The sequence below is a fragment of the Pithys albifrons genome, chromosome Z (assembly GCF_047495875.1).
Source record: "Pithys albifrons albifrons isolate INPA30051 chromosome Z, PitAlb_v1, whole genome shotgun sequence".
Lineage (NCBI taxonomy): Eukaryota > Metazoa > Chordata > Aves > Passeriformes > Thamnophilidae > Pithys > Pithys albifrons.
The window spans coordinates 10,193,199-10,219,754 of record NC_092497.1 but is presented as its reverse complement, the minus strand read 5'-3'; the positions used below and the strand labels follow the sequence as shown (position 1 = coordinate 10,219,754).

General features: G+C 42.0%; 1 protein-coding gene across 3 annotated transcripts in view; it reads right to left on the bottom strand.

Annotated features, from left to right (window-relative positions):
• The window catches only part of LOC139685107 (protein unc-13 homolog B-like), a 112,225-nt gene extending 96,786 nt beyond the window's left edge, over positions 1-15,439 (bottom strand). For all 3 annotated transcript variants that reach the window (XM_071581719.1, XM_071581721.1, XM_071581720.1), the window contains exons 1-2: positions 14,771-15,439; positions 3,782-6,315 (exon numbers count right to left, since the gene is read on the bottom strand). In XM_071581719.1, coding sequence (XP_071437820.1) covers positions 3,782-6,224 — 2,443 coding nt within the window. In that variant the 5' untranslated portion in view covers positions 6,225-6,315; positions 14,771-15,439. The remainder of the gene's footprint in view (positions 1-3,781; positions 6,316-14,770) is intronic.
• Positions 15,440-26,556: the final 11,117 nt, after the last annotated feature.

Here is a 26,556-nt window from a genome sequence, read left to right as displayed (position 1 = left end):
TACTTTAACAAATGAAGTTCTGGATTGTAGCTAAAATAAAAACTCCACTTTCCACCTTAAGACATGCCTGCATGAATGCTCATTAGCGAAGAAAGCCTCCAGACCACCCTGCAGGCTTCTCCTTTGGAGCTAAGGGAGGAGAAATCACAAGCAGCAGGACGCTGCTTCTGCCCAACAGCTGGTGTGGTAGAAGTGTTGTGCTGTGGCACAGACCTGCTGACCCAGAGAAGCTGAGGAATCTTGGGGTCTATCCCAGACTCAGGTGGGAATATGTTTCGTTGGGCACAGACATTGCTGACTGTTCTTCTCTAAAGTAATTTTATATTTTATATATAATGTCATCTTCCTACCTGGACTGTTTGATAATGGAAAACCTTCTCACCTAGACAGAGAGTTGCACTTCAGGTCCTCTGGTTTGGTTTTTCTTCCCGCTTCCACCCCAAAACCTTCCAACCCAAGCCAAGACTTTGTCCACGGGGTTCCTTTAGTGTGTCCCAGAGCCAGATACCCCTCATTCCTGCATTTTTAACTCCTCTGTATTTGAACTATGTTCCTTCCTGATGTTTCCTGTGGAATCTCAGAGTGCAGAGGATGTAGAAGACTCGGACTTGTGCTCCCTCTCAGGTCCGCCCTGGCTCTCAGTCATGCTGAGCAGGGAAACCTTGCTTTTAGCCCCCAGCTGGAAAACACTGAGGACAGATGGAGTTTCTGGCAGTGCAACAGCTCAACAGTAGCAAGCTACGTGAGCATATGCAAGCTACACATTTTTCAAGGGTGTATTCACTTCGCTCATTTGGGGTTGATCTTCCACAGAAAATTCCTTGACACAAACTAGCGCTGCCAAATTTTAAGACCTCAGGGCACTAGAGCTCCTCAAATACAGGTCAACCATTTTTTTAACAAATACAAAGCAATAAATCTTGCATTAGACTAATTTTTTAATTAAAAAAAAAACATAACAAAACACTTTGGCTTAAATTCCATAGATATCTTTGATTTTTGAGGCCCATCAGTTTAAGGCTTTTAGGGAGACCTTCAGGCCAAAGATGAAATTTGACGAAGCTCTGAGTAACTGCAGACAAAGATTTAAAATCTTGTGTCTCAGTACAGCATGTACACTCACAGTTTCATTGATGGTGACTAACTTGATTAACTCCTATCACAGAATTCTCTCACTATTACATTTCTGAGCAGTCACCTCATATCTGCAAAAATTCCTCTTTAAAGACATTTCTTTTACAAAAAAATCAAACTGTCTTCATCTTCACTTATTCATTTGTTGGGTTTTTTTTTTTACTTCTTCTCAAATTCAAACTTCAAAAGCTTCCACAGATTTTCAGGGGATATTTCATTTCTTCTTTTTTGATTTCCAGTTAAACACAACAATTACTTGCATGCATCTGCCAAGTTCCACATTCTTCCGGTAATTTGCATCTGTGTACAACTATAAATGAATCAAACCTTTATGCCAGTGCATCATCTCTGATTCACCAAAACATGCAGATTTACCAACACCTTCAAAGTTATCATCCATTCCTTTGCTGCTGGCTGCTGCCAAACATTTAATAAAATACCTTGAACTGAACTTTCGAGCAGACATGAGTAACACAGTGGTTCAGGTCCAGAACCTAAAAAACACAGCTGTAGAACTGGGTTTTCAGCAGATCTTACCCAGGAAGTGGAAAGCCTATTAACAACAAATTACATTTTTAAAATGAGACATACCCACTCAATGACAGCTGGGAAAAAAAGCAAACCGACAAGATTTCATTGCCTTCTGAGTATGATGCTTTTTCCAAAGGAAGAAAATAAAAGCTTGGCTCAAACCTAAGTACCTTAAAGCAGGCCATAAAACTACAGCTTCCCTTTCTTGAAAAATGCACACCCAAACAACACCATTTCAGAGAGTCACAGAATTATAGAATAGCTTGTGTTGGAAGGGATCTAAAGATCATCTATTTTCAACTTCCAAACAGCTTCCCTGCCTAGCTCTGAGGGTCTGGACTGCTTTGCTTCTGACATCTCCTCCGGGTTTTTTTTCCCAAGGATGACAAACACCCCAACATTTCTTATCCCTTAACCAGTGTTTTTCACTCCTCCCATCTCTCAGAGCACATTTCCTGCATCATGATTTCATCACACACTTGTTTTTATAGTTTCCGTTGCCAAATGTAGCATGTAGATACACCTTTACCTGACTGCCACACAAAGCACCAACTCTTTTGTTGCGTCACTAGATGATGTTCAGGAGACCTGAACCAGGGAGGCTCAGGAATGCCAAGTCACCCTGGAGCCAGATTTGAGGTACAAAGTCCAGCTCTGTTCCTCCTCCCTCCCTGTTTTGGCTACTTCTTGCTCTGTGAACATGCCTGTACTGCTCAAACTCTGCTGAGATAGCAGACTCCTCTCACATTCAGAAACAGGCTATTTCAATACTTCTGCTGCATTGTGACAAATGCTAATCCAATCCACTGTCTGTTCCCTCAGGTCCTACAATTAGGACCTTTGTCCAGACTTGAGCACCATGCAAACACTACTAGAAAAAAAAGTATGTCTGCCAAGCCTGCCAACACATCCCAGTGCTTCCCTCACGAAAAACCTATTGTTTGAGCCAACTATGTATTAAAAACCGTCTATAAAATAAGGAAGCAGAGAGCTGATTACAAGCTTTATGATCTGCATAACTGAGAAGGTCACTGGTACAGAAGTCAAATACAGGTTGACAAGTTGTTTCTTCACAGTGAAAGCACAGTCAGTGGAAAAGCACTTAGAGTCAGATGCCTCTTCCAGTGGGAAAAAACCCTCTGATTAATCTGACCACCTTTCATGACTGCAAGAGAGTGAACACAGTATTTGATACATGGAAGTTCACAACAAAGATGTGAGGATTTCAAGCTGCAGTTTAAGTATCTTCCACTCTTGAAACAAAGCCTCTTCCCTTAACTGTAGTGATTTGGACAGAGATGACATTGAGAAAGTCTTCTTACTGCCTGAAGAGGGAAGGGCAGATGGACCTACATTTCAAATTTAGGTTCTGTTTTACCAAATCAAGGCCTATCAAAACATGTCCTATCAAAAGATGCTGGTCAGCTCTACTTCCAACATCCTCAGGAACAGGTTTAGCAGCACATCTCCACCACCGAATCTGCTCACATTGGCACTTCTATACCTGTGCTGGAAATAAGGCATGTAGCTCCACGGAAATGAAAAATTTGTCACCTCATGGACAAGTTATGGAAACAATAACAAAATACATGTCTCAATCTTTTTGTATGTGTGGTTTTTGTTTTGTTTTAATTTTTATTTTTAAAGGTCTGTACTAGGACAACATCTAGCAGATCTAGCAATGATTAAACACTGAGGACTCCCACTTCATGATGGAGTTACTTGAAGCCTAGATCCACTCAACTCACAGAACAGCAATTCTGGATACTTATAGCTCAAATGCACACTTTGTTATCACATGTCTTAGTTATTATATTTAACAAGAAACCAAGTCACGAATTATGATGAAAAACCTTAACACCTGCTATTTTGAAGAAGCAGTGCAAATCTCCCTGTCTCAAAAAAAGAAAAAAAAGAGAGAGAGGTGAAGCTTGCTAAGTGGCATTTCACTGTGTCACACAATACATTTTAGGGGGGTTTGTCAGTACTGTTGTACAACATATGTACTTATGTACTTGTCTTTGTAACTATTTGATCACAATTTCTAATAAACTGTTCACCCACAGAATGAGGTGCAGATTTTAACATCTCCTTAAAACCATTTTTTTCATTTTACCTGAATTTGTCTCCTCAGCAGAAATCCAGTTTCCTTCCTGTGCTAATTCTTTTAAGAGTCTCCTACGCATTTGTCTCTTTTCCCTCAGAACATTTTTGAAATTGTTGATGCATTTGTTCAGGTAAATGGTCTCTGCGCACACTTTGTCAAGACTCATGGGTCTGCACTCCCTTGCTGGCTCAGGTAGGGTGTTCACATCTTCTCCAAGCTCCTTAGGAGGGAAGCACTGCCCAGAAGGGATTTCACAGTCAACTGATGGCACCAAAGTAGGAACAGGAGGCTCATGAGGAGCAGACGAAAGACTGGAAGGAGCAAATTGCATCTGGGCAGATGCTTCACTGTTGACATTTGTGTTTGCCTGGCTCTCGGAGGACTGACTAGGAGGGGTTTCTGCAAAGTTATCAGAGCTGCCACCCATACTGGTCAGCATAAGTGTGTTGTCATCATCCATCTGTAAGCCACTATCATTTTCCAAAAGCATTTCAGAATCACTTGTTTCCAGCTTATGAAATACCACCTGCAGAGCAGACCTGAAATGATGAATGGCTTTCCCAAGCTTATTAGTGTAAAATTTCATGTCTACAAGATCAATATTATCCCGAGAATGGTCAAGGAAATACTGGGAATTTTCCAGGACATCCCTAAAGACCTGATCAGTTGGATCTTGATCATTCAGGTCCATTTGAATCATATCTTTCAAGCTGTCACTACTATCAGCCATATCATCTGTTGTATGATCGTAGCTAATGGTTGTCACCCCACTAGAAACATCTTCTCTTTGAATATCAACTTTCTCTGCACTGTTTAATTTGCATGAGTTATCACAGTCTATTTCAATTTCTTCTGTGGTTATCCTCTCATCTTTTTCTAGAAGGGAAGAACAATTCTTAGTAACACTTTCAGTGTCAAGCCTGTGCTCACCACCCTTATTTGAAGTGCAAATCTGGCCTGCATGGTCTGAAGACTCAGATGAGCAGCAGTGATTTCCATCACCTGGTTTAACCAAATTGGTCACCTGGAATTTTTCTAGAGGTTCATGAAGGGCCTGGTGAATGTCACTGTCATCTGAAGGCTGCTCACTGCAGCTTATCGTTTGTTCTTCCTTTCCAGTTTCAGATACTAAGTTGCCTTCCCCAGTCAAGGCTGATTTCTGTGCAGAATCAGGTCTCTGCCCTGCACACTGTTCTTTCCTACTTGTGCTTTTATACTTAACCTGGCTTGAGTCCATTTGAAGGTGCCCAACTGCATCAGTTCTCTGAGCTCCATCAGGATTCACTAAGTTGTGATGATTTTTCTTGAGGCCAGAGTGTGAAGAGACTGAATCTGTTTTCTGGCCCTTCTGCCGCTTTTGCTCCTCACTGGAAGCAATCCGGACCCCTGAGCTCTGCAGAAGGATAGACTTCTGTAAAATAAAGTCTCTCTGTTCACAACTGACAAGTTTCACAACTGCTGGTCTTGGCATCAATGGCTTGCCTGTACCCATATCTGATCTATAAGCATCTTTTATATACTTACTGCACTGAATACCATTAAAGCAGTGGTATTCAGACAAGAAGCTGCAGATAAGCTCTACGGTGTTTTCACCATCTTTCTCTGGGATGCCATAAAAATATAACACTGGTTCTTCCTTTTGTACCTCCTTTCTTGGCTCTCGAGCATGTGTCCCCTGTGTTTTGCCACCAGAACCACTTTGCAGCCCTTCTATCTCACTCAAGACTGTATCCACACAGCTGGAGACTTCATCCACGGAGCCTTTTATCAAGGTGAGGTGCTGACGGAGCTCTGCAATCTCTGTCTGGATTCGACTTATTCCCTGTAGCTCCTTAACAATGTAATCAACCACATCAGCTGAGCGATCTCTTGATTGCCTTCTACGGCTCTTGTACGCAGTGATCTTTTCCTGGGGAAAGCAACCTTGCCTTTCAGCAGCATCCCTCCAGCTCATGGTAATGCTCAGGGAAGAAAGGTCCTGCCCCTCAGACACTCTGCCCTTTATTTCAGAAGAGGGCTGTGTAATACCACCAGAAGAATTTCCCTGCAAGTCCTTCTTGTTCTGTTGAACTGAACATGGTATTTTTACATAGCCATCCCAGTTTAGTTCCACCTCACCAACACAAACTTCACTCACTCCCTTGGAATCACATCCTCCATCCTGATGAAAGTCCCCTCCAGCGGTGGAAAATTCAGTGCTCCCAGAGCTCCTCTTTATTCCACAAACAAACATGTCTGTTTCAATCTCCACTGGGGAGAGCTGGCAGCGATGTGCGTGGTTTGAATTATCATCTACCTGGCCTTGAAGAAGCCTCTTCATTTTGTCCCGCAGAAACAAATGGAATTTTTGCTTCCGGAATTGCTTCCTGCCCCACAGTTTTACAACAGGTTTTCTGTGCAGAAGTGAAATTTCATTTTCTTGCTTTTTCAATCTACTTCTAGCAAACATCATCAGCTGCACCTGCGTTTCTCATAGTGCTACAAGATGCACAAGCACACATCAATCACAATTTGCATCCAGTTTTTATTCTGTCATGAAGCAGCTACCAAAAGAGGGGAAAAAACATTACCGTTTGGTTCAGAAATAGCCAAAGTAACTTAAGCAGCAGAATAACAAAACACGCAAGAACAGCAGACACATAAAATCAGACAGAAAGAGGATGTGCTATTTAAAGTGTATAGACATTGTCTTGGTTTTGGCTACCTCCCCATATCAGGTTCTTCTTTGTTGAAATAACTGTTTCTCATTCCTTCTTCTACTCAAGGAATAAAAATAAATTTAAAAAATATTTAAAGAGCCATTCTATGGCCATTCTGTTTTTTAAGCTTTCTCTAAGCTTGAGCTCCTGGCAATGGTGCACTGTGCGATTTAATTACCTCTCTGAATGCAGAATTCTGACATTAGAAATTCTATCTTTGCACATTTCCTTTCCTTTCAAGTTCACAATCTTCATCCTTTCCTGCTTCAAACCAAAGCAGAAATCAAATTCAACTTGGCGCAGTACCAGCTAGCCCACAGGAATTGCACAAAGTGATGTAAAAGTGGCAGGAAGACTGGATGACAGATTTTAAGTGTAAAACCTTTCTGCTATTTTAATACTTTCATCTTAATATTTTGCTACCAAACAGTTAAAAAAAAAAAACAAGCCACCACAAAACCAAAATGAACCAAATCAAAAAACCTCAAGGCTTGCAAGCTCCCAAGCTAACCTGCAGTTAAATATGCTACACTCAGCATATGCACAAACAGGCTGAGCTGATAGCAGGAAGATTCTGCATGTCACTTCTACTCCGACTCTCAAGATTTTGCAGTGGATCATTTCCCTAGATTTAAATCCCATCTGTAAAGAGCAAAATAAAAACACCACCCTCCCCCCCCATTAACTACTTCAAACTTCCATGGGTCTTCACTGCTACACTTACTGAACAATAACAATTAGCTCTACCCCCACAGTGTAAGGCAGGCAGAGATCCATACAAAGATTCTCCTGGAGCCAAGGTGACTGGAGAACACAAGTGCATTTGATGATTCAGTTTGGACTTGCTGCTGAAGTATATATTCTTTCTCATATTCTCCTTTGAATTAAGACCTATAGTACCTCTCTTCCATTTTTATGATTATCTAGTTCTCAAGAAACCCCATTTTCAAGCTCCACAGTGCACAAACACAATCATCACACCCTCACGACCATTCACTCTGCAGCTCACAGAAGCTTTCACCTCATGCCTCTTACAGAGCACATAAAATGAGTGACTCCCTTTTACAAAGCATTAATTCAAAGTTTTGAAGCACTGCATCCAAGTTTCTACACCTGCACTGATCCTGCGCAGGATCCTGGCTGCTGCAGTGCAGAAACCCTCTCTAACACATTGTTAGCTCTACCTCACAGCCGGTTGTGCTACCACCAGCTTTTGCCTGTTAGTGAGCATTTTCATCCTGGTTAGCATCTTTTCACTTTTGTTGCTTCAGTTTGTGGGCAGGAAAGAAGAGTGTTTTTTCATCTGGAGGAAGGAGCATTGCAAATACCAATCTCTATAATAAGAGCTTAATTAATATGCTGTAACAGCAGTTGCATCTCTGTTTCAGGTTTAAGTCCCACCATTGAGCATTTCAGTTGAACTTCCATAACAAAGGCAATACCTGCCCTTGTGCAGGCTAATCAAATTCTCTATGGGATTGCCTGTCAGCTGCTTAAAAGAAAACAAGTTTTATTTTTATAGAATTTTGAAGCTACTGCTACAGAGAAACTGCTTTGTTTGGGTTTTTTTTATCTCTTTCCTATCTAACTACCCCCTCACAGATCAGGGTTGACAGAAGAAATATTTTCTCAGACTCTCTTCTTCCACCACTTACACAGTTTAGCCACTATCATTTAATTGGGTAACTGATGTTTAGCACCAGAAAAACAATTCTGTACCAGTACTAAAAAATGAACCCTCAGGGAGTAAGCACCTGGATTCAATGGCAGCCAAGAAAAAGAGCTCCACAGTTGTGACTTCCTATATGTGTAGCTTTAGGGTAGCACACAGAAATGTTCATTTCAAATATTATCCAGCATACTGAACTCCAAAGCCCTAGGAGAAAAGCCTACCTATGCCTGTGCAAGGTTTCCCTCAGAAAGCTCAATCTTCATCTTGTTAACTTCCACACTCAGCTTTCAAGGCACCCAGAGGGGCTTAATGATCATTTTACTTTAAAAAAGTAAGACATCAATTCAAGACAGAGTTTGCTCTCATTTCTTTGTCCGCTGCAACACTAAACAGTAGCAGTTTGATACAGAAATCACTTTTTCCTGCTGAACATTTACTTGCAGAACTGCAGTCGTTCCAAAGTTGGCAGCTCAGTGCAAACAGTATAATACTGTCATTTTTATTTATATATACAGTGTTTATGGTTTATGTATATGTATGTATGTATATATAGGGGGAGATCATATATATATGTATATATGTATATCTAAAAACACCTATTTTGTTTGAGATTTTCAAAAAACTCTCTTTGATTTCATCAAATACCAACAGTACCTTTCCATCTTACTCCAAGAGGGACAGAAGCTGTATCCTCTCAAGCTGGGAACAAGACCAGAGCAGAACACATGGACAGCAACTCTGGCTCAGAGGGAAGCCTCTCCCTACCCCTCTCTACAGTGGGTGGAAATGAACAGAAATCGCTTTTTACCACCAACGGGTAAATCACTACCCACTTAGAAGAATGCCAAGAACCAAGTAAGAGAATCGCCCTCTTTGCACCTCTCCCACAGGCTTCCTCTTCCTCCATTCCCTACCTTTTGCCACCCCAAACCCACACTCAGACCTGGAGCTTCGGGCATTCGCCCACCTCATTCTGTGGGCTGGCCTCACAGAGCCTCTGTCCCTCCTGTCAGGGTCCTCCACTCCTCCTCCCCACCCAGGGCTGTGTGCACTCCTGTCCCCTTCCACTGCTCCAGACAAGGCACTTTGCAGTCACTTGTCCCCTCTAAAAGATCCCTTATTCCTCTCATGTTGCCTCTGTTAGGGTCGTGCTTTTTTGTAGCACAGACATGCAAAGTGACAATGAAAGTTAATGCAGTTTCAGCCTGCAAAAAAAAAAAAAAATCTAATCTAGATGCAAATCCTTGCTGAAGTCTTTTTCTCTTCCAGAATCACCCCAGGAGTAACATTAACACAATCAAGAGATCAAGTCTTTCAGGAAAGTATTTGGATCCTGGTATCCTGCCAGATGCTGCAAGCCCTCACCAACTACACAAGGTTTGTTCTGATTGCCTATTTAGCAGGCACTTCTCTCCAGAAGAACCCCATGCTCAGTTCAATGCAACTGTCTTTGGGTGTGCAGACTGGTGAGGAGTATGTAAAGGTACCACCACTTCTATGTTCCCCAACTTCCCAAAGTGAAGCCAGGCTCAAGCTAAACATTGCTGCTTTCCCTGTGGATGTTTGGATTACGTCCATGAGGACAAAGCTGATATATTAAGATTCTAAAGAGGACAAACATGTGAGCTACCACAAACACTGAACAGCTTGTTACCCTGTCACCGGACACTTATGGAATATCCATGTAAATGTAATGTAATACATGAACAACAGTTACTTCTCCTCCTAATGTACTAATTTGCCATGACAACAGGAGCAAAACCATGGCACACCAGCATCCATGAGTGAGAAAAAGAAACAAGAGACATCCCATGTAGGAAATGAAACGCAGATATGTTACCTCTGTTCATCAGCTAGGAAATCAGTCATATTTTATACTTAGGGCTCTTGGCAAAGGCCAGGCTTTTACCAGGGAGAAGGGAGATGGCTGCAACCCCCTCTGAGCACTGTCTTCTGTGAGCCACTGGACCAACATGGTTCAAAAAAAAGGCAGCACCATGGTACCTTCAGCACTGCCCCACACTGCAGTGAAGTGGCTGCAGTTCAGTGGCAGGAAAGGGGGTGGGAGCACAAAACTCCATGTCCATTAAACCTCTGCTAAAATGAAGTGGGTTTATCTTATACAATAATAGAATTGTTTAGGTTGGAAAAGACTTTACAGGACCATCAGGTCCAACTGTTTACCCAGCACTGCCAAGGCCACCACAAAACTAAGGGCCACAAATACACATCCTTTAAATACTTCCTGGGAGGCTGACTCCACCACTTCATTGGGAAGCTTATTCCAATGTCTGGATATCCTGACATTTTTACTGGCTGTTTTTCATCACGCTAAGGTAAATACGAGATAGCCTAACCCCACAACATCATGTTAGGAGGTGCTGGTACCTCAGGGTAGACATGATTTTCAAGGTCACTAGCAAAAAGATATAAGAACAATTAACTATGATCAGAAAAACATTTCACAGCAGCTTCTCTGGCTATTGACTCATGCTACTGAGTGAAGTCTTTTTGATTAGATTGTATTTACAGTATCTTCCACACAAAGTGGTATTGTATTACCTTTACTAGCAATTACATTAGGAAAAGCAACAAAATGACTGATAAATGGTCTTTCTAGTTTATAAAGAACCATTTAAAATGAAGAATACCAATAACTAAAATGCAGGACATTCTGCAGAATAAAAAATTGGCATTAGCAAGAGAAAGAAAATCATGGCTAAGGCTGCCATAGCAACATCGCCCCAGCACTCTGTATGCTGAAACATCGACTCTTCCTGAGAATATTATAGCATTTTAAAACACATTAATTGCTTAAAGAATCCTAACAACAACAAGACTTGACAGAGGTATGAAAGGTTACCCTCAGTTTTGCTGACATATCACTTCTGGAGATGAGCCTGCAATTTTCTAATTAATGTGATTAATTTTGGGTTGGATCATACCTGAACATAGCACTATTGCTTTGCTTCTGAGATATGTCTCTCTTCAAACCTTCTCCTGATAACTAACAAAAACTCTTGAGTCCTGTCATGGATGATCAAGAAGCTAACTGAGCAGAGCAATCCTGAGCAAAAAGCAGGAAAGCTGAAGAACAAAACATCCTATTGAGAAACATGTTCATCTCAGGACATTTCAGCTAAAAGTAACGTGCAGAAGAGACACATGGAACTCCACAGTGGATTAAAGATGAAATACATCCATGCCATTGAAAATACAGAAGTTACAAAAGGATGAAAATAATTTTTACAACAAAACCATGAGAGCAGAGAACTGTTACTCAGTCCCTCTGCAACACTTTCACAGTTCCTTTGAAACCAAGCCTCAACTTAAGTTCTTGTTCAGGAATTACTGCAGGAGCTGCGAAAGAACAGCCTAGCCCCACCTGCAGAACTTTCTTAAGTTTGTCAGCACTTCCAATAGTATTTTCCAGGTTTCATCTGCACCCATAATGTCTGCTCTATACAGCTGAGAAAAAACTGTGACAGAACATTTCAATGCAGGTATTGATGACAGCCAGTCTCCCCATCTGACACATATTAGAACACCCCTCCCCTCCTTGAAATCTTTCCTAAGCAGTTTGAGAGATGTGATAAAAGGTCAGGCGTGGTCAGTTATCTGCATGGTGGAAAAATGATCCAGAAAACACTACATATTTCCCATTCGGCACCTCCCACCTCACAGTTATTTCTTATATTTTACACAAGGCCATGGGCAGTTAAATGCCTCCCTGACATCCGATCCCGTCAGATCTCGGAAGCTAAGTAGGGTCAGCCCCGGATTAGTACTTGGATGGGAGACCTCCTGGGAAATGCCAGGTGCTGTAGGTTCTAGTCCCGAGGACTTCACTGGCACTGTCCAAGCTTGCTTGGCCGTGGCAGATGAACCTCAGGACTTAAACGGTGGGGCCAGTTCTGCGCACGCTGAGCCTCACCTAAAATCCACTGCGCAGGCTGGAAGGGCACACCCATGTGGGGACAGCCCTTCCCAAATCTTCGTTTGCAAAGTTTGGCCATACATACATACACAAGGCCATCCAACCAAGACAAAAAACCATCTCTGAATTATATTTTGCTGTCCCAGCAAGTTATCAGTGTAGCTACAAAGTGAAGGAGCAGTAAAAATCACAGACTACGAGGGTACAACATCCGCTTAAGTGTTCTGAGTGCATTCACCAATGTAAAAACTCCTGTTGCAAAATAGCATGAAATTAAACTAATGTAATTAAAGAGTAACAGGATATAGTAGAACAAGGAGATAGCACTCCCTGCCTTAGCTCCTTAACATCCTCTACAAATGTAGGGAATACCACAAAAGTTAAATGTCTTAGCTTTCTGTGAAAAGGGACTAAACCCAGTCATCCAGACAGCATCCTTTCTGTGAGCACAGATGGAGAGGAAGTGAGATGTCCAGGCTATCTCAGGAACCCCAGAAGGGCACCCTTCCATCCTTGGAGAAGTGCTCATTCCCTCTGCAGCACATCTTTCTGTCACAGCTTTTCCTGCAAGCTGAAAGCAGCAGTGGCTGGCACAGGGATGCATTGCTTGCAGTAACAAACGAGGTCTGTCACCACCTGGCAGCCAGGAAAAGGCGGCATCCAGAGACAGAAATAGGGGTTGTCCCCAAGCGCAGAGGGAGGCACAGCCTGGAAGCTGCCGACCATGGCAGTGCAGAGGCTCACTGCCTAGTGAGCAGCAAGCTAAGTCTAAGGCACCTATCTAGTTCTGAGAAAATGCTGTGTTGAGAAAAAGGCAAAAAGGATAACTGACTCACAAAATAGAAATCACAGCTGATTCTTCTGTTTTTATGCAAAAGTTACTTTACTCTTTAGCAGCAAAAACAAAACCTGAGGAGCATCTATCAGCAGTTTAAGAGCAAATGGAGAAAAACAAAGTTCAGCAGTCCCCTTATTTTCAGAGCTTGGAGGTTTTGACCACAGCTAAATCCATCAGTAAATGGCTTGACCATGACAACCTAAAGCACTAATTCTTCCTTAAAACAGATTCATCCCAGATCAGAATCCTAAGGATCAAGCATTATACTGAACAGATGAGCCAGAATGAAGAAGCAACTTCTTTTTCAAAGGCAACAGCTCCAAGGACTGAAACAAAAGTATTGGGGCATGCTAACAAGTTGTCTGGCCATGGGATCAGAATTGTGAAAGTATCTGCCAGGCTTTGGGAAAGGTTTCTGATTATTCAGCTACCTCTAACCAGAAAGCAGGCAGACAGCACTGCCAGTATAAACCCAGTACCTCTGGCTTAAATAAGGTTTGCATGCACCATAAGGAAAACACTGAAGGGTTCCCAGAGCTCTGTCTTGACTAACAGCAACAGAATGGGCTGTACCTCTCCTCCACATGTAATCCAATTTACAGCCCAGTGCCGAATTACTGCTGAACCAACAGTGTGAACTCTCCAAGTGCTGTATTTCTGACAAGAACCACCACAAAACACACATCCAAAAGAATTTTCTCAAAACTCCTGATGACTCACTGAGGAGGTTTGGAGCTGGGTTTCCAAGTGACAGTGTCTCAGATAGGGGAGGGACAGGGAGCACTCATCAACACAGGATCATGAATTAGGAGAATAAACTTCTGTTGTCAAGGCAGAGAGAGCACAGCCCTGGTACTGAGTGGTGCTAAACAATCTTGCTCAGTGATTATGACCTGCTCTGCACTCCCCTTTAGGGCAGACACTTGGCAGTGTTCAGGCAGGCTGGGTGAAGGTAACATATGCAGCAAATGGAACTAGAGTTTTCCAGCTCATGCTACTAAAATGCAGGACTCGGCAACTAAAATCCTCCTGGGCTAAAACTGCAGCTTTACTTCTGTAAGCTTTCTCCTTTTCATCTTGAGGACAGAAGACTTTAGCATTCTGTATTAAGTCTTGAGGTTTTTTTCCCCCAAAGGCTCACTCCACTAGCAAAAAGAAAGCTGGCCATATAAATGGAAGGAAAACTCAAAAGATATCTGAAACAGTCACACCATCTGCTCTGATTCATGAGCTTGTACAGCATCCTCATCGCTCCTGCATGCCAGTCAGTCCATCTCATCAACTCACTGGCTTCTCAGCACAAGAAATCAGGCCAATGACAAATACTCTATGTTAAAAGCAAGCCTTTTTAAGTGACATTTAAGGAAGAATCAAACCAGTAATTCAATTACTTCAAGTTATTTGCTTTCAAGTGATTAAATTTAAATTATTCCCAAGCCCTTTCCCTTTAACTCTTCCTCCCATAGTGATTTTGATGTCAAATTCCAGCTGAGATACAAACCCTCCTAACAGAAAAGTATGAGAAGTAAACAGCCACAACCTCAATTATACCAGTCATAAGACATCTACAATTAGTATCTAACGGGTGAAAACTAAAACTAAGAAAAAGAGCATACAAAAGAGCAAACATACTAAGTGTTGTTTTTATAAAGACATTTTTAAATCCAGAAAGCTTGCAAGAAAGCTATTGTATTGCTAAACACACACACACACACACACACACACACACACACACACACACACACACACACACACACAGAGCCCACTCTAAAAACAAAGAGCAATTCTCCTTGGTTGCTGTCTACTTGCAGTTTATACCCAGCCACTTAATTTGTTCCAATCTTTCACTTACCTTGCTGCTTCAAAATAAAACAAAAGGTTAAAATGTAAAGGAAATCTATAGAATTAATAGAAAACTACATAATACAATAGCTTGTTCTCATAGAAAATACAAGTCCTGAAGGATTTCTAATCCTGTTAAAGGTTCACTGGATAATGAACTTTCACTATGAAGATTATCAACATATTGTTGGTGTCCCATCTGAGGTATCAGGGAAAGAAACGTCAAAGGCACCGAGAGTTTCCTGTTCCACAGCAGTGCTAGGATGAGAAATCACATAAAGTTGAAGGCATGTTTTGAAGAGAATAAAAAAATGCAAACAGCTACTAAAAATCCAAAAAGCAAAAAACAGCAGAAGACAATGATTGTAAAAGCCAAAAATGCAGAGATCCTTTTGGTTTCCAGGAGCATCCCTCAACAGAAATGCTTTAGTTCCCCACCACAGTGCATCTTTTCCCTTTCTCAGGCTGTACCAAGTACAGTTAAAACTTCATCCTTCTCTTCAGTTGTGACTCAACAGAAAATATTGTACTTCAGAGGCAGAGAGAAAGCTGTGCAGCTATTGCTACTTTACTCCTCCTCGTCAGCTGCCTACTGCCTAGCTCCTCACACACGCAGCCTCCCCGCTTCACTCCTCGCCTCAAAATGATTCTCCACTTTATTATCCATTCAGAAGGAAATACGAACTGATGGAGCCAATCTGACTAAAGACAAAACGCACTCCTTTGGCATTACGAGAGCAGGCAGTGCAGCGCAGCGAGCTGATCTCTGCTGGAAAAGCACTCTGCCTGACTCCTGGCATCCTGTGGGACTGTGAAGAAGGGGGGCTGGAGAAAAAGCCCAGGACTCAACATAATTAACCAGCTCCAAGAAGATTCTTTGCCCAGTTTATTTTTATCTCTCCTGTTCACCCTCAGAATAACCCATAAGATTCAGCGATGCCCTCGCTGAAATCAATCCAGTTTCCAAGGAAGACTAGTATCAGTTCTGGTACAAGTGTGGGGGATTGAACACCCGTTGATCTCTCCTTTCCCAAAAATAAAAGTCACATTGTTACATAAAAGAATGACTGCAGAAGTGTTGTGCACAGAATCAGATCCACTCACGTTGTACTGACACTTCTCTCCTGGGAGTGAGCAGCAGCAGGCACTCACCCTGCAAGAAGCAACTGAATTAAAGGCACCGTTCATCTACCCCACAACCTGATCCAGAGGCATCCAATACACTGCTGCTAAGAAAATCTTCCTGTTGAACAGCTGATCCATGTTCATAGCCCCCTTTCCATAAATGCTCCCTTCATCCTGCCCCCCTCTCTGCATTCAACCCAACACAAGCACCCACCTCCTTCCTGAATACTGTTTCTCTGCCTTTAGCATCAAAAGCACTACATGAGTGCTGGTTTTGCTCAAGGACAACTCACTGCATCTTTCAAAACAGTGTCTTTTCACAGTGTGGGGTGGGATTTTGAAGAGGCCTATATGACTTAGCTGTGGAAATGCCACTATCCTCCCATCTGTTCAAATACCTCCTACCTCCTAGTGAGCCAGCCTTACTGTGAACGAAATACCCCCTCCAATGTCTTACCTACAGCAGAATCAACTTTTATTCACTGCTTCCTCCACAAGCATCACAGTCCTCCCAGGCCTGCCTCACTGCAGAGGATATTCTCCCAGCACCTTCTACCCTTGCTCCACAGCTCCATCCCAGCACCTGGCTGTAATGCCAGCTGACAGCAGACAGGCTGGTGTCCCCATCAGCCCATTTGTTTGATTTTGGTAAGGGCAAGTTTAGCACACAGGCAGACTAACGTCATGGTTCACAATACTTGTCTCAGCAGCACCACTGGTGCACTGTGCCTCTGCTCTTTCCACGTGCACTGCCTCTTTCAGCCAGGCACAGAAACCACCTTCCAGACCCCCTGTAAGGCTGGTGTTCTCCTGTGGTCACTCACATCCTCCATCATCCAGAATACTCTCTCATTTTTGCTCTTTCCTTTGCTGCAGGGGCAGGGATTATAGGTCAGATTTTGAGAAGTGCTTTAGCTTTAAATGATAAGAGTCTGACCCTGAGTTTCTCATTGTATATTTGCATCCTGCCAGAAGAACAGGGCTCCTGCCCAATTGAAGGCACCAAGTACCACCACAATAGAAATTATTCTACTAAATATATCAATTATAGCACTTGAGCTTAGAGTCAAAGCTCTGCATCAAATTCATTCACATAAGGATGAAGACTGTCCAACCGAGAAAATAAAATGCAATCCAGGATTTGCACAGCATTTAGTATCTTCAAAGCTCTGCCTGTGAGTAAGATGAAAAAGATCTTGCCAGAGGTCTCCTTCATAGTGATAGTTTTAACACTTTCTTATTTGCATTAACTCTCTACAGCATCTGAAATTAGACAGTGTCAGAGGCTTTTATATGCCTTGCTCTTTCCAAAGATCCTAACTACAAGTGGAACAATGTCATCTTGCCATCGCAGCCTCTGTCCTTCCTGTCTCTTCTTTCCTTGGTCTTTACCCATACCTGCTGCCATCAGTACCAGACATTAATTAGCACATCAAAGTGCCAAACACAGTGCTGCTCTAGCCACAGTTCCTAAGACCCAAAGAGCCTGTGCAAATTGCCAAGCACTGCCACATAAAATCCCAGTATTCCCATGGCTGTCATATAAAAGTAGGAGCAGAAAAACACATGGAAAATGTGAGCAAGTCTCATTAGATAAAGAGACAGGAGACAATGCTAAGGGAAGTCATGAGTAATGAAGTCCTGGAAAATGTCACTGCCCTCACCACAGCTCACAAGGAGTTGGAGAGGAAAATGTGGTTAAAAAACAGAAAAGCAGGTGCCCTCAGAAGCAAGGAATATGGCACCTTTCAAACTTTTATAACCCCACACCTAATGCACAGGAGATTGAGGCAGCTCTACTTTTCAGAGATTTTTTCTGAAATAATAATCCATAATTGGGAAAAAATAGGCATGACTTGCCTATTTTTGACTTGCCTATTTTATTACTCTAAAAAAAGTCTATGAGAAAGAGTATGCTTTACCTTAAGGCTGAGAGCACTGAGTTATTTGCTTTTTACTAGAGAAATACACTTGCACTTAAAAATTTAAATACTTCTTACTGCAATTATTTAATTCACCAACAGATTTTAATTTTAGGTTGAGCCAGCAGGGAATTATTAAAACTGATAAAGCCAGGCTCAGCTATATAGGCCAAATGCTTTGATGTCTGCGAGGTATACATTACCCTTTCTTCTTTTTTAATCCTCATTATCTATTTCATTTCAACTTCCTGTAAAGTACTGAATTACTGATAAAATTGTAAAAAGTAAGCAATTCCTTCATGAGCACAAGTGGATTAACCAAAGGAAAATGAGCACTCTTCGGGTACAGGTCCTGCTCCTCCCTCTCCCACACTTATGTCCCTTCTCCCTGCAGGAACACAAGCAAGAACATTTCTAGTATCCTGGCTCTGGGGGAAGTACAAAATTGAGTGGTTAAGGAAATTAGATGATAAAAATGTTACACAGAGAGATTAAAAAGAAATAAGGTGGAGAAAAATCAAGAGAAAAGTCAGTGGAGAGAGCTTGTCTGGAACTGTAAGGAAAAATTCTGTCCAGCTCATTCTGAGGTTTACTTTGTCTCACAAGTGGCCCTGGACAAGTCTAACTCAAGAGCTATCTAAAACAATTTTTTTATTTGTCTGGGGAAAAAAAATGAACCATCTGTCCTACGTGAAACTTCCTGCTGCATGTCCCCAAAGACAGAATTCTCAGTAAGCCAGCTTGAGTTCAGTGCTGCACTAGACCTTCCAAGTTCAAATACACAGTGTAGAGTTTATCAATTTATTCAGCAGTGAAAAGATACTATTTATTATCCTCTTCATAGCCACAAGCAGATTAGATTTAATCAGCAGTCTAAAGATGAAGTGTTAATGAAAAAGCAGTGACCTCCTGCTGTTTGACAGCTGTCCTCAAAAAATACCAGCTTTGAGGAGCTGTGCGTCGCACAAATCCAAGCAGTGCTGCTGAGACAGAGGACGGGGAGGAGACTGTATATGCTGAGGCATTTAAAACTGCCCTGTCAAAGATGCTGTTACAATAGCTCCAGAATGCACTTATGAAACATGCTTAAGACATTGCTTTCAGAAGAAAGAACAACTTTAAGAAGGTGTCATTCAAAGCACTGACTATTTCTTTTAGGAAAAGATAAGGCAAGGTGCAAGGGCAACATACAAACTCAGAAAAGAAGAAAGACTCAGGTATCTCCTACAGCACCTTGCGCACCTTGGCAACTGATAATGCCAGATATCAGCACTAAAAGAGTTGAAGAAAAGGAAGAAGAAATCTTCCCCAAAGTTCTCACCCTTTAAAAACTTGGGTGTTTTTTTCTCATACAAGTTGAACTATTTTGTTTATAGAAAAATAACAAGAATGGCTCACTGAAAAAATACTACTAAAGATCTAATGTATTGGGACTGCTTGCCTTCCAAAGACAGGCAGCTTAAGTCCATTTGTTGTGAATGGCCGAGACCAAACCACTGACTGACTCATCCTCATAGAAAAGATGTTTACGCATCACATGTTAACATCATTTGACTGTAAGGACATCTACTGAACCCTAAGATATGAACATTTCTGAACTAACATAAGGAAAGACTCTCACATACCTGGGAATAAAAAGATATTTCCAAGGCCAAGAGTGTAAAATTCAAGGAGTGGGATTTCTGTTAGGTTAATGAAAAAATTATTTAAACAGCACTAATGTTTTTGAAGAGCCACAAACTTTGCACTTCACAGTTTAGGTGAACCTTTATCAGGCAGCGATTAATCCGACACCTTAGAGTTGCCTATGATGAGTTCTATCATCTCTGTCCCTCTGAGGCTGTTACTGCCACACCAGTCAGAAACTCCTCCAGAGGTTAGAAAAGACCTAGCCTGGCATGGGAATTTTTAAGGTTGAAAATCCTCAAGGGACTATTGGTTATAAAGTTAGAAAAACTTGGATTATCATCCTCCACTTGATTTGTTTACAGTCATCACTGTCACTCACAACAGCAATGCCTTTCCTAAGAGATATGGGGCAGCCCTTCAAATGCAAGGGCTAAACCTGACTATCTCTTTCTGTCTCCATGTGGCTGTTTGCACACTTGACTTTGGGGTACAAAACCCCAAACACTAACAGCTCTGAAACCCAGCACTTCACAGAAGAGGCTGTTTTATTCCTCATTCAGTAGGTTCCAGCCTCTCTGGGGCACAAACAAGTCTTGACTCCCAGACACCACGCTCCCTTCAGAAGCTGCTGCCAAGACAATGCCAACCAATCCCACTCATCACAGCCCACACCAGCCTTCAAAGTCAGGGGGATGAGATTTTTAAAAGTAGAGCTGTCTCAGGTGATTGGCTGTGGGATGGAATGTTGTCTCCTTGTGTCCCAGTAATGACAGACATAAAACCTTCCTTAGCGTGCTGAAGGAAACCAAGAGAATACCCTCCAGAGCTTTTGCCCTGGGTTTTAGCTGTCCATTGAAATTGCACAGAAGCCTCTCTCTCACTTTTAATCAAGAAATACAAGTTGAAGATGGACTCCTAGAAAAACAATGCCATCTTCTTGCCACTCAGCTAACTTGAAAATTTTAACAGCTGAGTGTCCCTGTTCCAGAAATAACTATTATACTGGCTTTTAGACTAGAGTCAGCTTGAATACCTTAGGTCAACAGGCAGCAAGGAAGCATTTACAGCAGAGAAAACTCTCCCTCTGCTGCCTCCTCCTTCAAATTACATGTCTCTCCCTCCTAACAGCATCCAAAATGTAAGGACTTGATATTTCATGAAATTGGAAAATTACAATCAATGCCTTAATTGCACATCTAATTAAATAATCAGTGTTCCTAAAATGCAAAGGCATCTGGACACAGACATGTGCTGAAAGTGGAAAAACCTGTAATTATACTCTCAGTTGGAGCTGTAATTGCTTTTTTCATTAAGAAACCTGGGAAGGAAAAGTTGCAGATGATATGCAATGTAGATCTCAGGTAGACATAACAGCCATCAAGCATGAACTAGTTGAGGCAAGCACAAGGGAAGTACACTGTTCAGCATTTCTATTGTAAACACAGATAAAGAAATAACAGACTAGCAGCACCGGAAAGCTAGGCTAGACACCAGAAAAAACCTTTAAATGGAAGTGAGCAGGAATTACCTAGGGAAGCTAAAAAATCTCTACCACAGAAGGTTTTAACATGTGGAAGCACACACATTTTTAAGGGATGCCTTTGAGGAAGAGAGATGGTCTAGTTCATCTCCTCACGTCTCAGTTTTACTGCCCCTTATCTTTATCATTCCAGAACCTATCTCAGGTAGGAAATTGCATGGTAACACATACACCTAGCTAAGAGGAATGAAGGCACATTAATCCCCATGGATAGTCTGCATGACAATCCAGCTTTCCACAACACAACAGTTTAGTTCAAACATTGTAGAGCACATTTTCCTACCTGAGCTTGACAGTGGGAACACAGAAATGGTCTCTCACAGAACTGGCCATGCCTTCTGCAATGTCTGTCCAACACATAAGGATTTAGTTGAAGGAATTAAGTGCCTTAAACCTACATGGCAGGACTTTGTATGAACTTTAAGACAGTTCTTTTTCTGATCAGAGGTAAGCCCCTTTCTCAGCTAGGAAAGAGGGTCTCCTACTGCTCACCAAACAAGAAAGTATTTAATGTCATTTCCTTTGTGTCACTCAGAGCACAATCACATGCTTTATTTATTGTGTCAGAGCCAGGCCTTCCATTACATGCAGATACATCGCCATTGCATGCAGTGAGGCAAGGAGCACTCCTCATCATATTATTCAAATAATTCAAGCATAATTGGTGTTTTGGTAGCACACCTATGAAGTTAAAAACTCCCTGTTACAACTGTAGAATGAGGGAAGCATCAGGTCAAGAGCTTCTTTTCTGGACACTCATCTCAAGGCAACAAAGCCCTGACTTCTCAGAGTACTTAAGTTGGGAGCATATCGAACACTGGGAAGTCTGGCTCCCAGCTACTTCACTTACCGCTCCGGTGACTCATTTCCAGAATCTTAAATCAAATAACCAGAAATCAATTCATGAATCAGAGGGAGAGGAAATGGGAAAACTCTTTTCAAAACCCAGTATGGCTTGTCCAACCTCATGTAATCACATGGCAGGGGAGTAACAAGTAATAATGTTACAGAGAAATGCCCAGCTGCCTCTGCTGACAAACTGTGTCCTCCTCATGGCAACAGACATACTAGCTTTCAAAAAACAGAGGCAACAGTTTTTACTATCCTACCTTTATGTCTCCTGGCTTGAATAATACACTTTTCTCTTAGGTGGGAGTAATTTCATGTAATTCTATTCCCTTCAGAATGCAGCAGTTGATTAATGACCAAAATGACTCATAAATACTTGCTATGAGCCACGTACAATCCGCTGTCAGTCTTTGAGGACACTGTTAGTGTAGGCATTGAACAAGAAAAAAGGGGCACTGCCACACCATAGCTATGACAAAGCCAACTCCTGCAATTGCATCCACATTAATGGACTGAGACACAGCTTTCACACCTCCACTAAAGGCACTTGACAAGCTCTACACTGGCCTGAATTAATTGGGTCTAGAAATCCAGTCTGTCCTGCTACCCTGACTGGGAGGGACAGAGGAGGAAATTTAATGCCAAAAAATGAAAATTACCAGATTTAAAAAGCCTCTGCAAGGGGATAAAAACTGCATTACAAACCAGGCTTCGACAATGTAGCTGACCTAAGTCAAGACACTGAGAGGTCTACTAACCCCTTTGGCAAAAGTCTGTGATGGGAGGGGCAAGCAGATTTGGACCAAAACGCACCCAAATACTGAGCAGGGGTGGCAGGAAGGTCCCTCCAGTGACTGCTGCCTCTGTTTGCTGCTCTCAGGTCACAGAAGCCACTCCACCTTCACATAAACTGAAGAGAAGTGGATGTAAAGGCAGGACGAAGAAGGGATGATTCTAGCAGCTGTAAACAGTTGTATATTAAATAGCTATTACTACTGTGAGCTAAAAATAGAGAGACATAATTAGGATGAGTAACGTGCATCCAGGTTACAAAATATGAAGGAGAGTTTTACTTGCTTTAAATTAGGTTCCTTAAATTAGGCATAACAAAATTCAGAGTGAATACACCAGCCAATCTATAGGTATTTGTGTAGACAAAACTGGATCCTTCAAGTACCCGTTATATGAGATACCAAAAAAATACTTGCACGCATTTCAATCTGCTGCACTACCATAATACACTGAATAAAAATAGTAAAATGTAAATAATTGCATTAAAATTTAGCACTCTCAGTTTCTCAATAACAGTTCCTCAAAAATGTGTTTGATATCTTAAAATATAAGGTGAATGTTGACTCATTAACAAAAATAAAACCCAGATGGAGACATGGTTAAAATAAACTGATCTTTTACATAAAGCAATCTCTATTTGTATTTCAAATATTCTTGCACACAACAGCCTAAAGTATTAACCAAAGTGAGGCTAAATAAATTGAGTCTTGAACTGATTTATCTAAATTCCCTCCTAGCTGGACAGCTCTATTATCTCCTTTTTAGTACACATCCCTGATATTTTCTCTGTTGCTTTTAAAGCTCTCATATAAAGTAATTTTCAAATGTTAGCTTTTAAAAACTTTTAATGAATATGGCTTCAATTGCAATTTACTGTCTAAATAAGCAATTGAAATCCCATGGGGAATTTCTAAAATCTCATTGAAGAACAAACCTGTTTACAAACTACACAATATTTTCTGAAATGGTTACCACTTGAACATTTGTCAGAAAACAAAATGATATCTATGACAGGTTCATTACCAGGCATGAGTCACTACGAACTACCATTCTTCAAGAAATCCCTCATGCAGTCTAGCATCCTTAATATTTTACTGCACAACTGCACAGAAAAGCCACCGTCCAAGAGGGGCTGCAAAATGATTTTCACAGTTTTACTTCATTTACTTCAGTTACAACTTCTAAGCATCAAATACCTCTCCTACACACCTCTGGTTGTGCTCCAAAACCCACAGGGTCCTGCAGCATGGCACAGCTCAACAGCAAAGGCAGGCAGGTGGGCAGAGTGAACACACGGAGGCCATGCTACAAAAAACAGTGATGGGGCTGTGGTTCCACAGACTTTTCTGACAGCCTACTTAGAGGCTTCCTGGATGATGAAGTCCCATTCTTTGCTCCCACAGGCGACTGTCATATAATAGCATTCATAAACAGACCTAATTTCAGATTAATTAGAAACAGAAAGGGCAAAGAAACCAATTTGGAAGCTGTTCGCTAACAATTAGAAAAATCGCTCTCTGATTCCTAGCCTGGGTTTGCTCATAACCGGCTTATACCCTTCTGTTCTTGCGCTAACATTAACCTTTTGCTTAAATAGCTGTAAACTTGCCAATATTTACTCCCATGCTCTAATAGTACAAGGCAGCAATGTCTGCTCTCAGCTTCCAGTCTACTAAGCTGAGCCATACTTGTTTGGTCTCATCTCACACATCCTCAATACTTTCCCTCCCAGGACTGCCCTGGTGTTCCCTCTCCCACTTAGGCTCTGATGTTTGCAGCAGTCCCCATTTTCTCCAAATCACATGCTGGTTTCCTACCTGTCATATTAGAAATATTATGGAAATACAGGTATACGAGACCTGCTGCCCCCCTGGTCTGCCACAGTGTAGCACAAAGTCTAAAGCAGCATGCAATTAATAATTCTACTCATTCCCCATTTGCCAGGCAGTATTTTTCTCTTTCATAATTATTTCTACAGCCACACTAGCAAGGGCAAACTGAACGAGCATAGAGTTACTCAGAACAGTCCTTCCTTCCCTCTTCCTCATCCAATGTGTAAATGTGGCTTAAACAGGATTCTTCTGTTTTGAGCAGGATAGTCCCTTAGGCCAGAGAGTAGCACCACTGCTCACCTGGGTACTACGTAATCCTGTAAGCCTGGAGGCACAAGCCACCCTGTACAGAAAGAGACTCACTGCCTATGGCACCCCAGTAAACTAGTACTCAGGTTTATCTCAGCCCTTCCAGCATCTGGTACCTGCATGCTTGAGCAAACATGAAAATCTCAAGCTACATTTGAGATGTCTCCCCAGCTTTATGCCTAAATTATGTTTTAGTTTCTAAGCTTCATAAAGGATGAAGCTTAGAGAGTGCTCAGGAAATTCTTCCTGCAGAACAGATATCCATACCCTGATGTTCTCAAGTGCCTTTCAGCAGAAGATGTGTGTTACAAAACCAGCTCACAGGCTGCCAGGAAAGGCTGCAGGCCTTCCCTTATAGATTCAAATGCCAAGGACGGGAAGAACTGGTACCACCTTACCCCTTCCAGGTTCCAAATTAAACCAATGTGGAACCACTAAGAAGCCCTTTCAAAAGTGCCAGTGGTTAACCATCAAAGCAATGGAAATGAGTCTACAGTCTGACCCAGATCTGGCTCATCTGATCAGTCCTCCACAATGTCACAAAACTGCCCAGGCTCTAAATACAAGCAGACAGCAGACATGTGTGTGGCCACAATATGGTTTAAAAATCCCATTTGAATGCCACAAAATGAGTCTAGATGCAAAGAAAGTTCTAGTAACCACCCATTAGGACTATGTCCTACTAGGCAACATTTATTTGCTGCATCACAAGACCTTCAAGTGGCTTGAATTCCATGCTACTCTATTTCTGGCTGACACACCTGAAGGGCAGAATGCCACTCAGAGGGACATGGATAAGCTCACTCCAGAAATGAGCCACTGGAATCTCATGCAGTTTAATAAGACCAAGTGCAATGTGCTGCACCTCAGTCAGGGCAATCCCAGTATCAACATAGGCTGGGGGACAAACCGATCAAGAGCAGCCCTGCTGAGGACTTTTGTGGGTGCTGGTGGGTGAGAGGCTGGACATGACCTGGCCATGTGCACTCACAGCCCAGAAACCAAACGTGTCCTGGGCTGCATCCAAAGCAGGGTGGGCAGCAGGTGAGGGAGGGGATTCTGTCCCTCTGTTCTGCTCTGGGGAGACCCCACCTGGAGCACTGCATCCAGCTCTGGGGTCCTCAGCACAGTAAGGACATGGACCTGTTGAAGTGAGTCCAGAGAAGTCTACCAAGACAATCAGAAGGATCACCTCTCCTACAAGGAAATGCTGAGAGAATTGAAAATCAATCACCTTACTTAAATCCGGATGCACTATTACTAATACTAGTACTAGAAAATTCCAGTTACCTTTACATGACCCCAGAAATTAGCTTGGAAATCATGAAAGGTAACCTTGCCCTACATCTAAACAAGTTGTATAACCATGCAGCTTGGAAAACAAGAAACAAGTGAAAGAAAAGCAACACTAAAAAAAAAAACTTGTCATGCACTGACCTGCTTTCTCTGACTTACTACCTTTTTCTATGAAGTTATGTTGTTATTCAAAGTATTTGCTAACTTTGTACAAATAGTTAATGCTTCATTTATGATGCTCTCAGACAGTGCTGGTTAGCTCATCTTTTCCCCAACTCTTGTGCTTTGTAAGCTGAAGCCCACTGCTATCTCTGTGGTGCAGCATTTCTTGTACAGATTGCTTCAGTAATACACAGCACTGGGAAATATCCCCTCCTCCCACTCAGATCCTTAAAAATAAGAGTGTGAAGTCTGGCTCTCCCAACAGCCAGTGCTATTTTTAAGGGCTGCGTATGTGGCAGGTAGGAGTCCCCCCACCCACCTCTACCATTGCACCCCTATT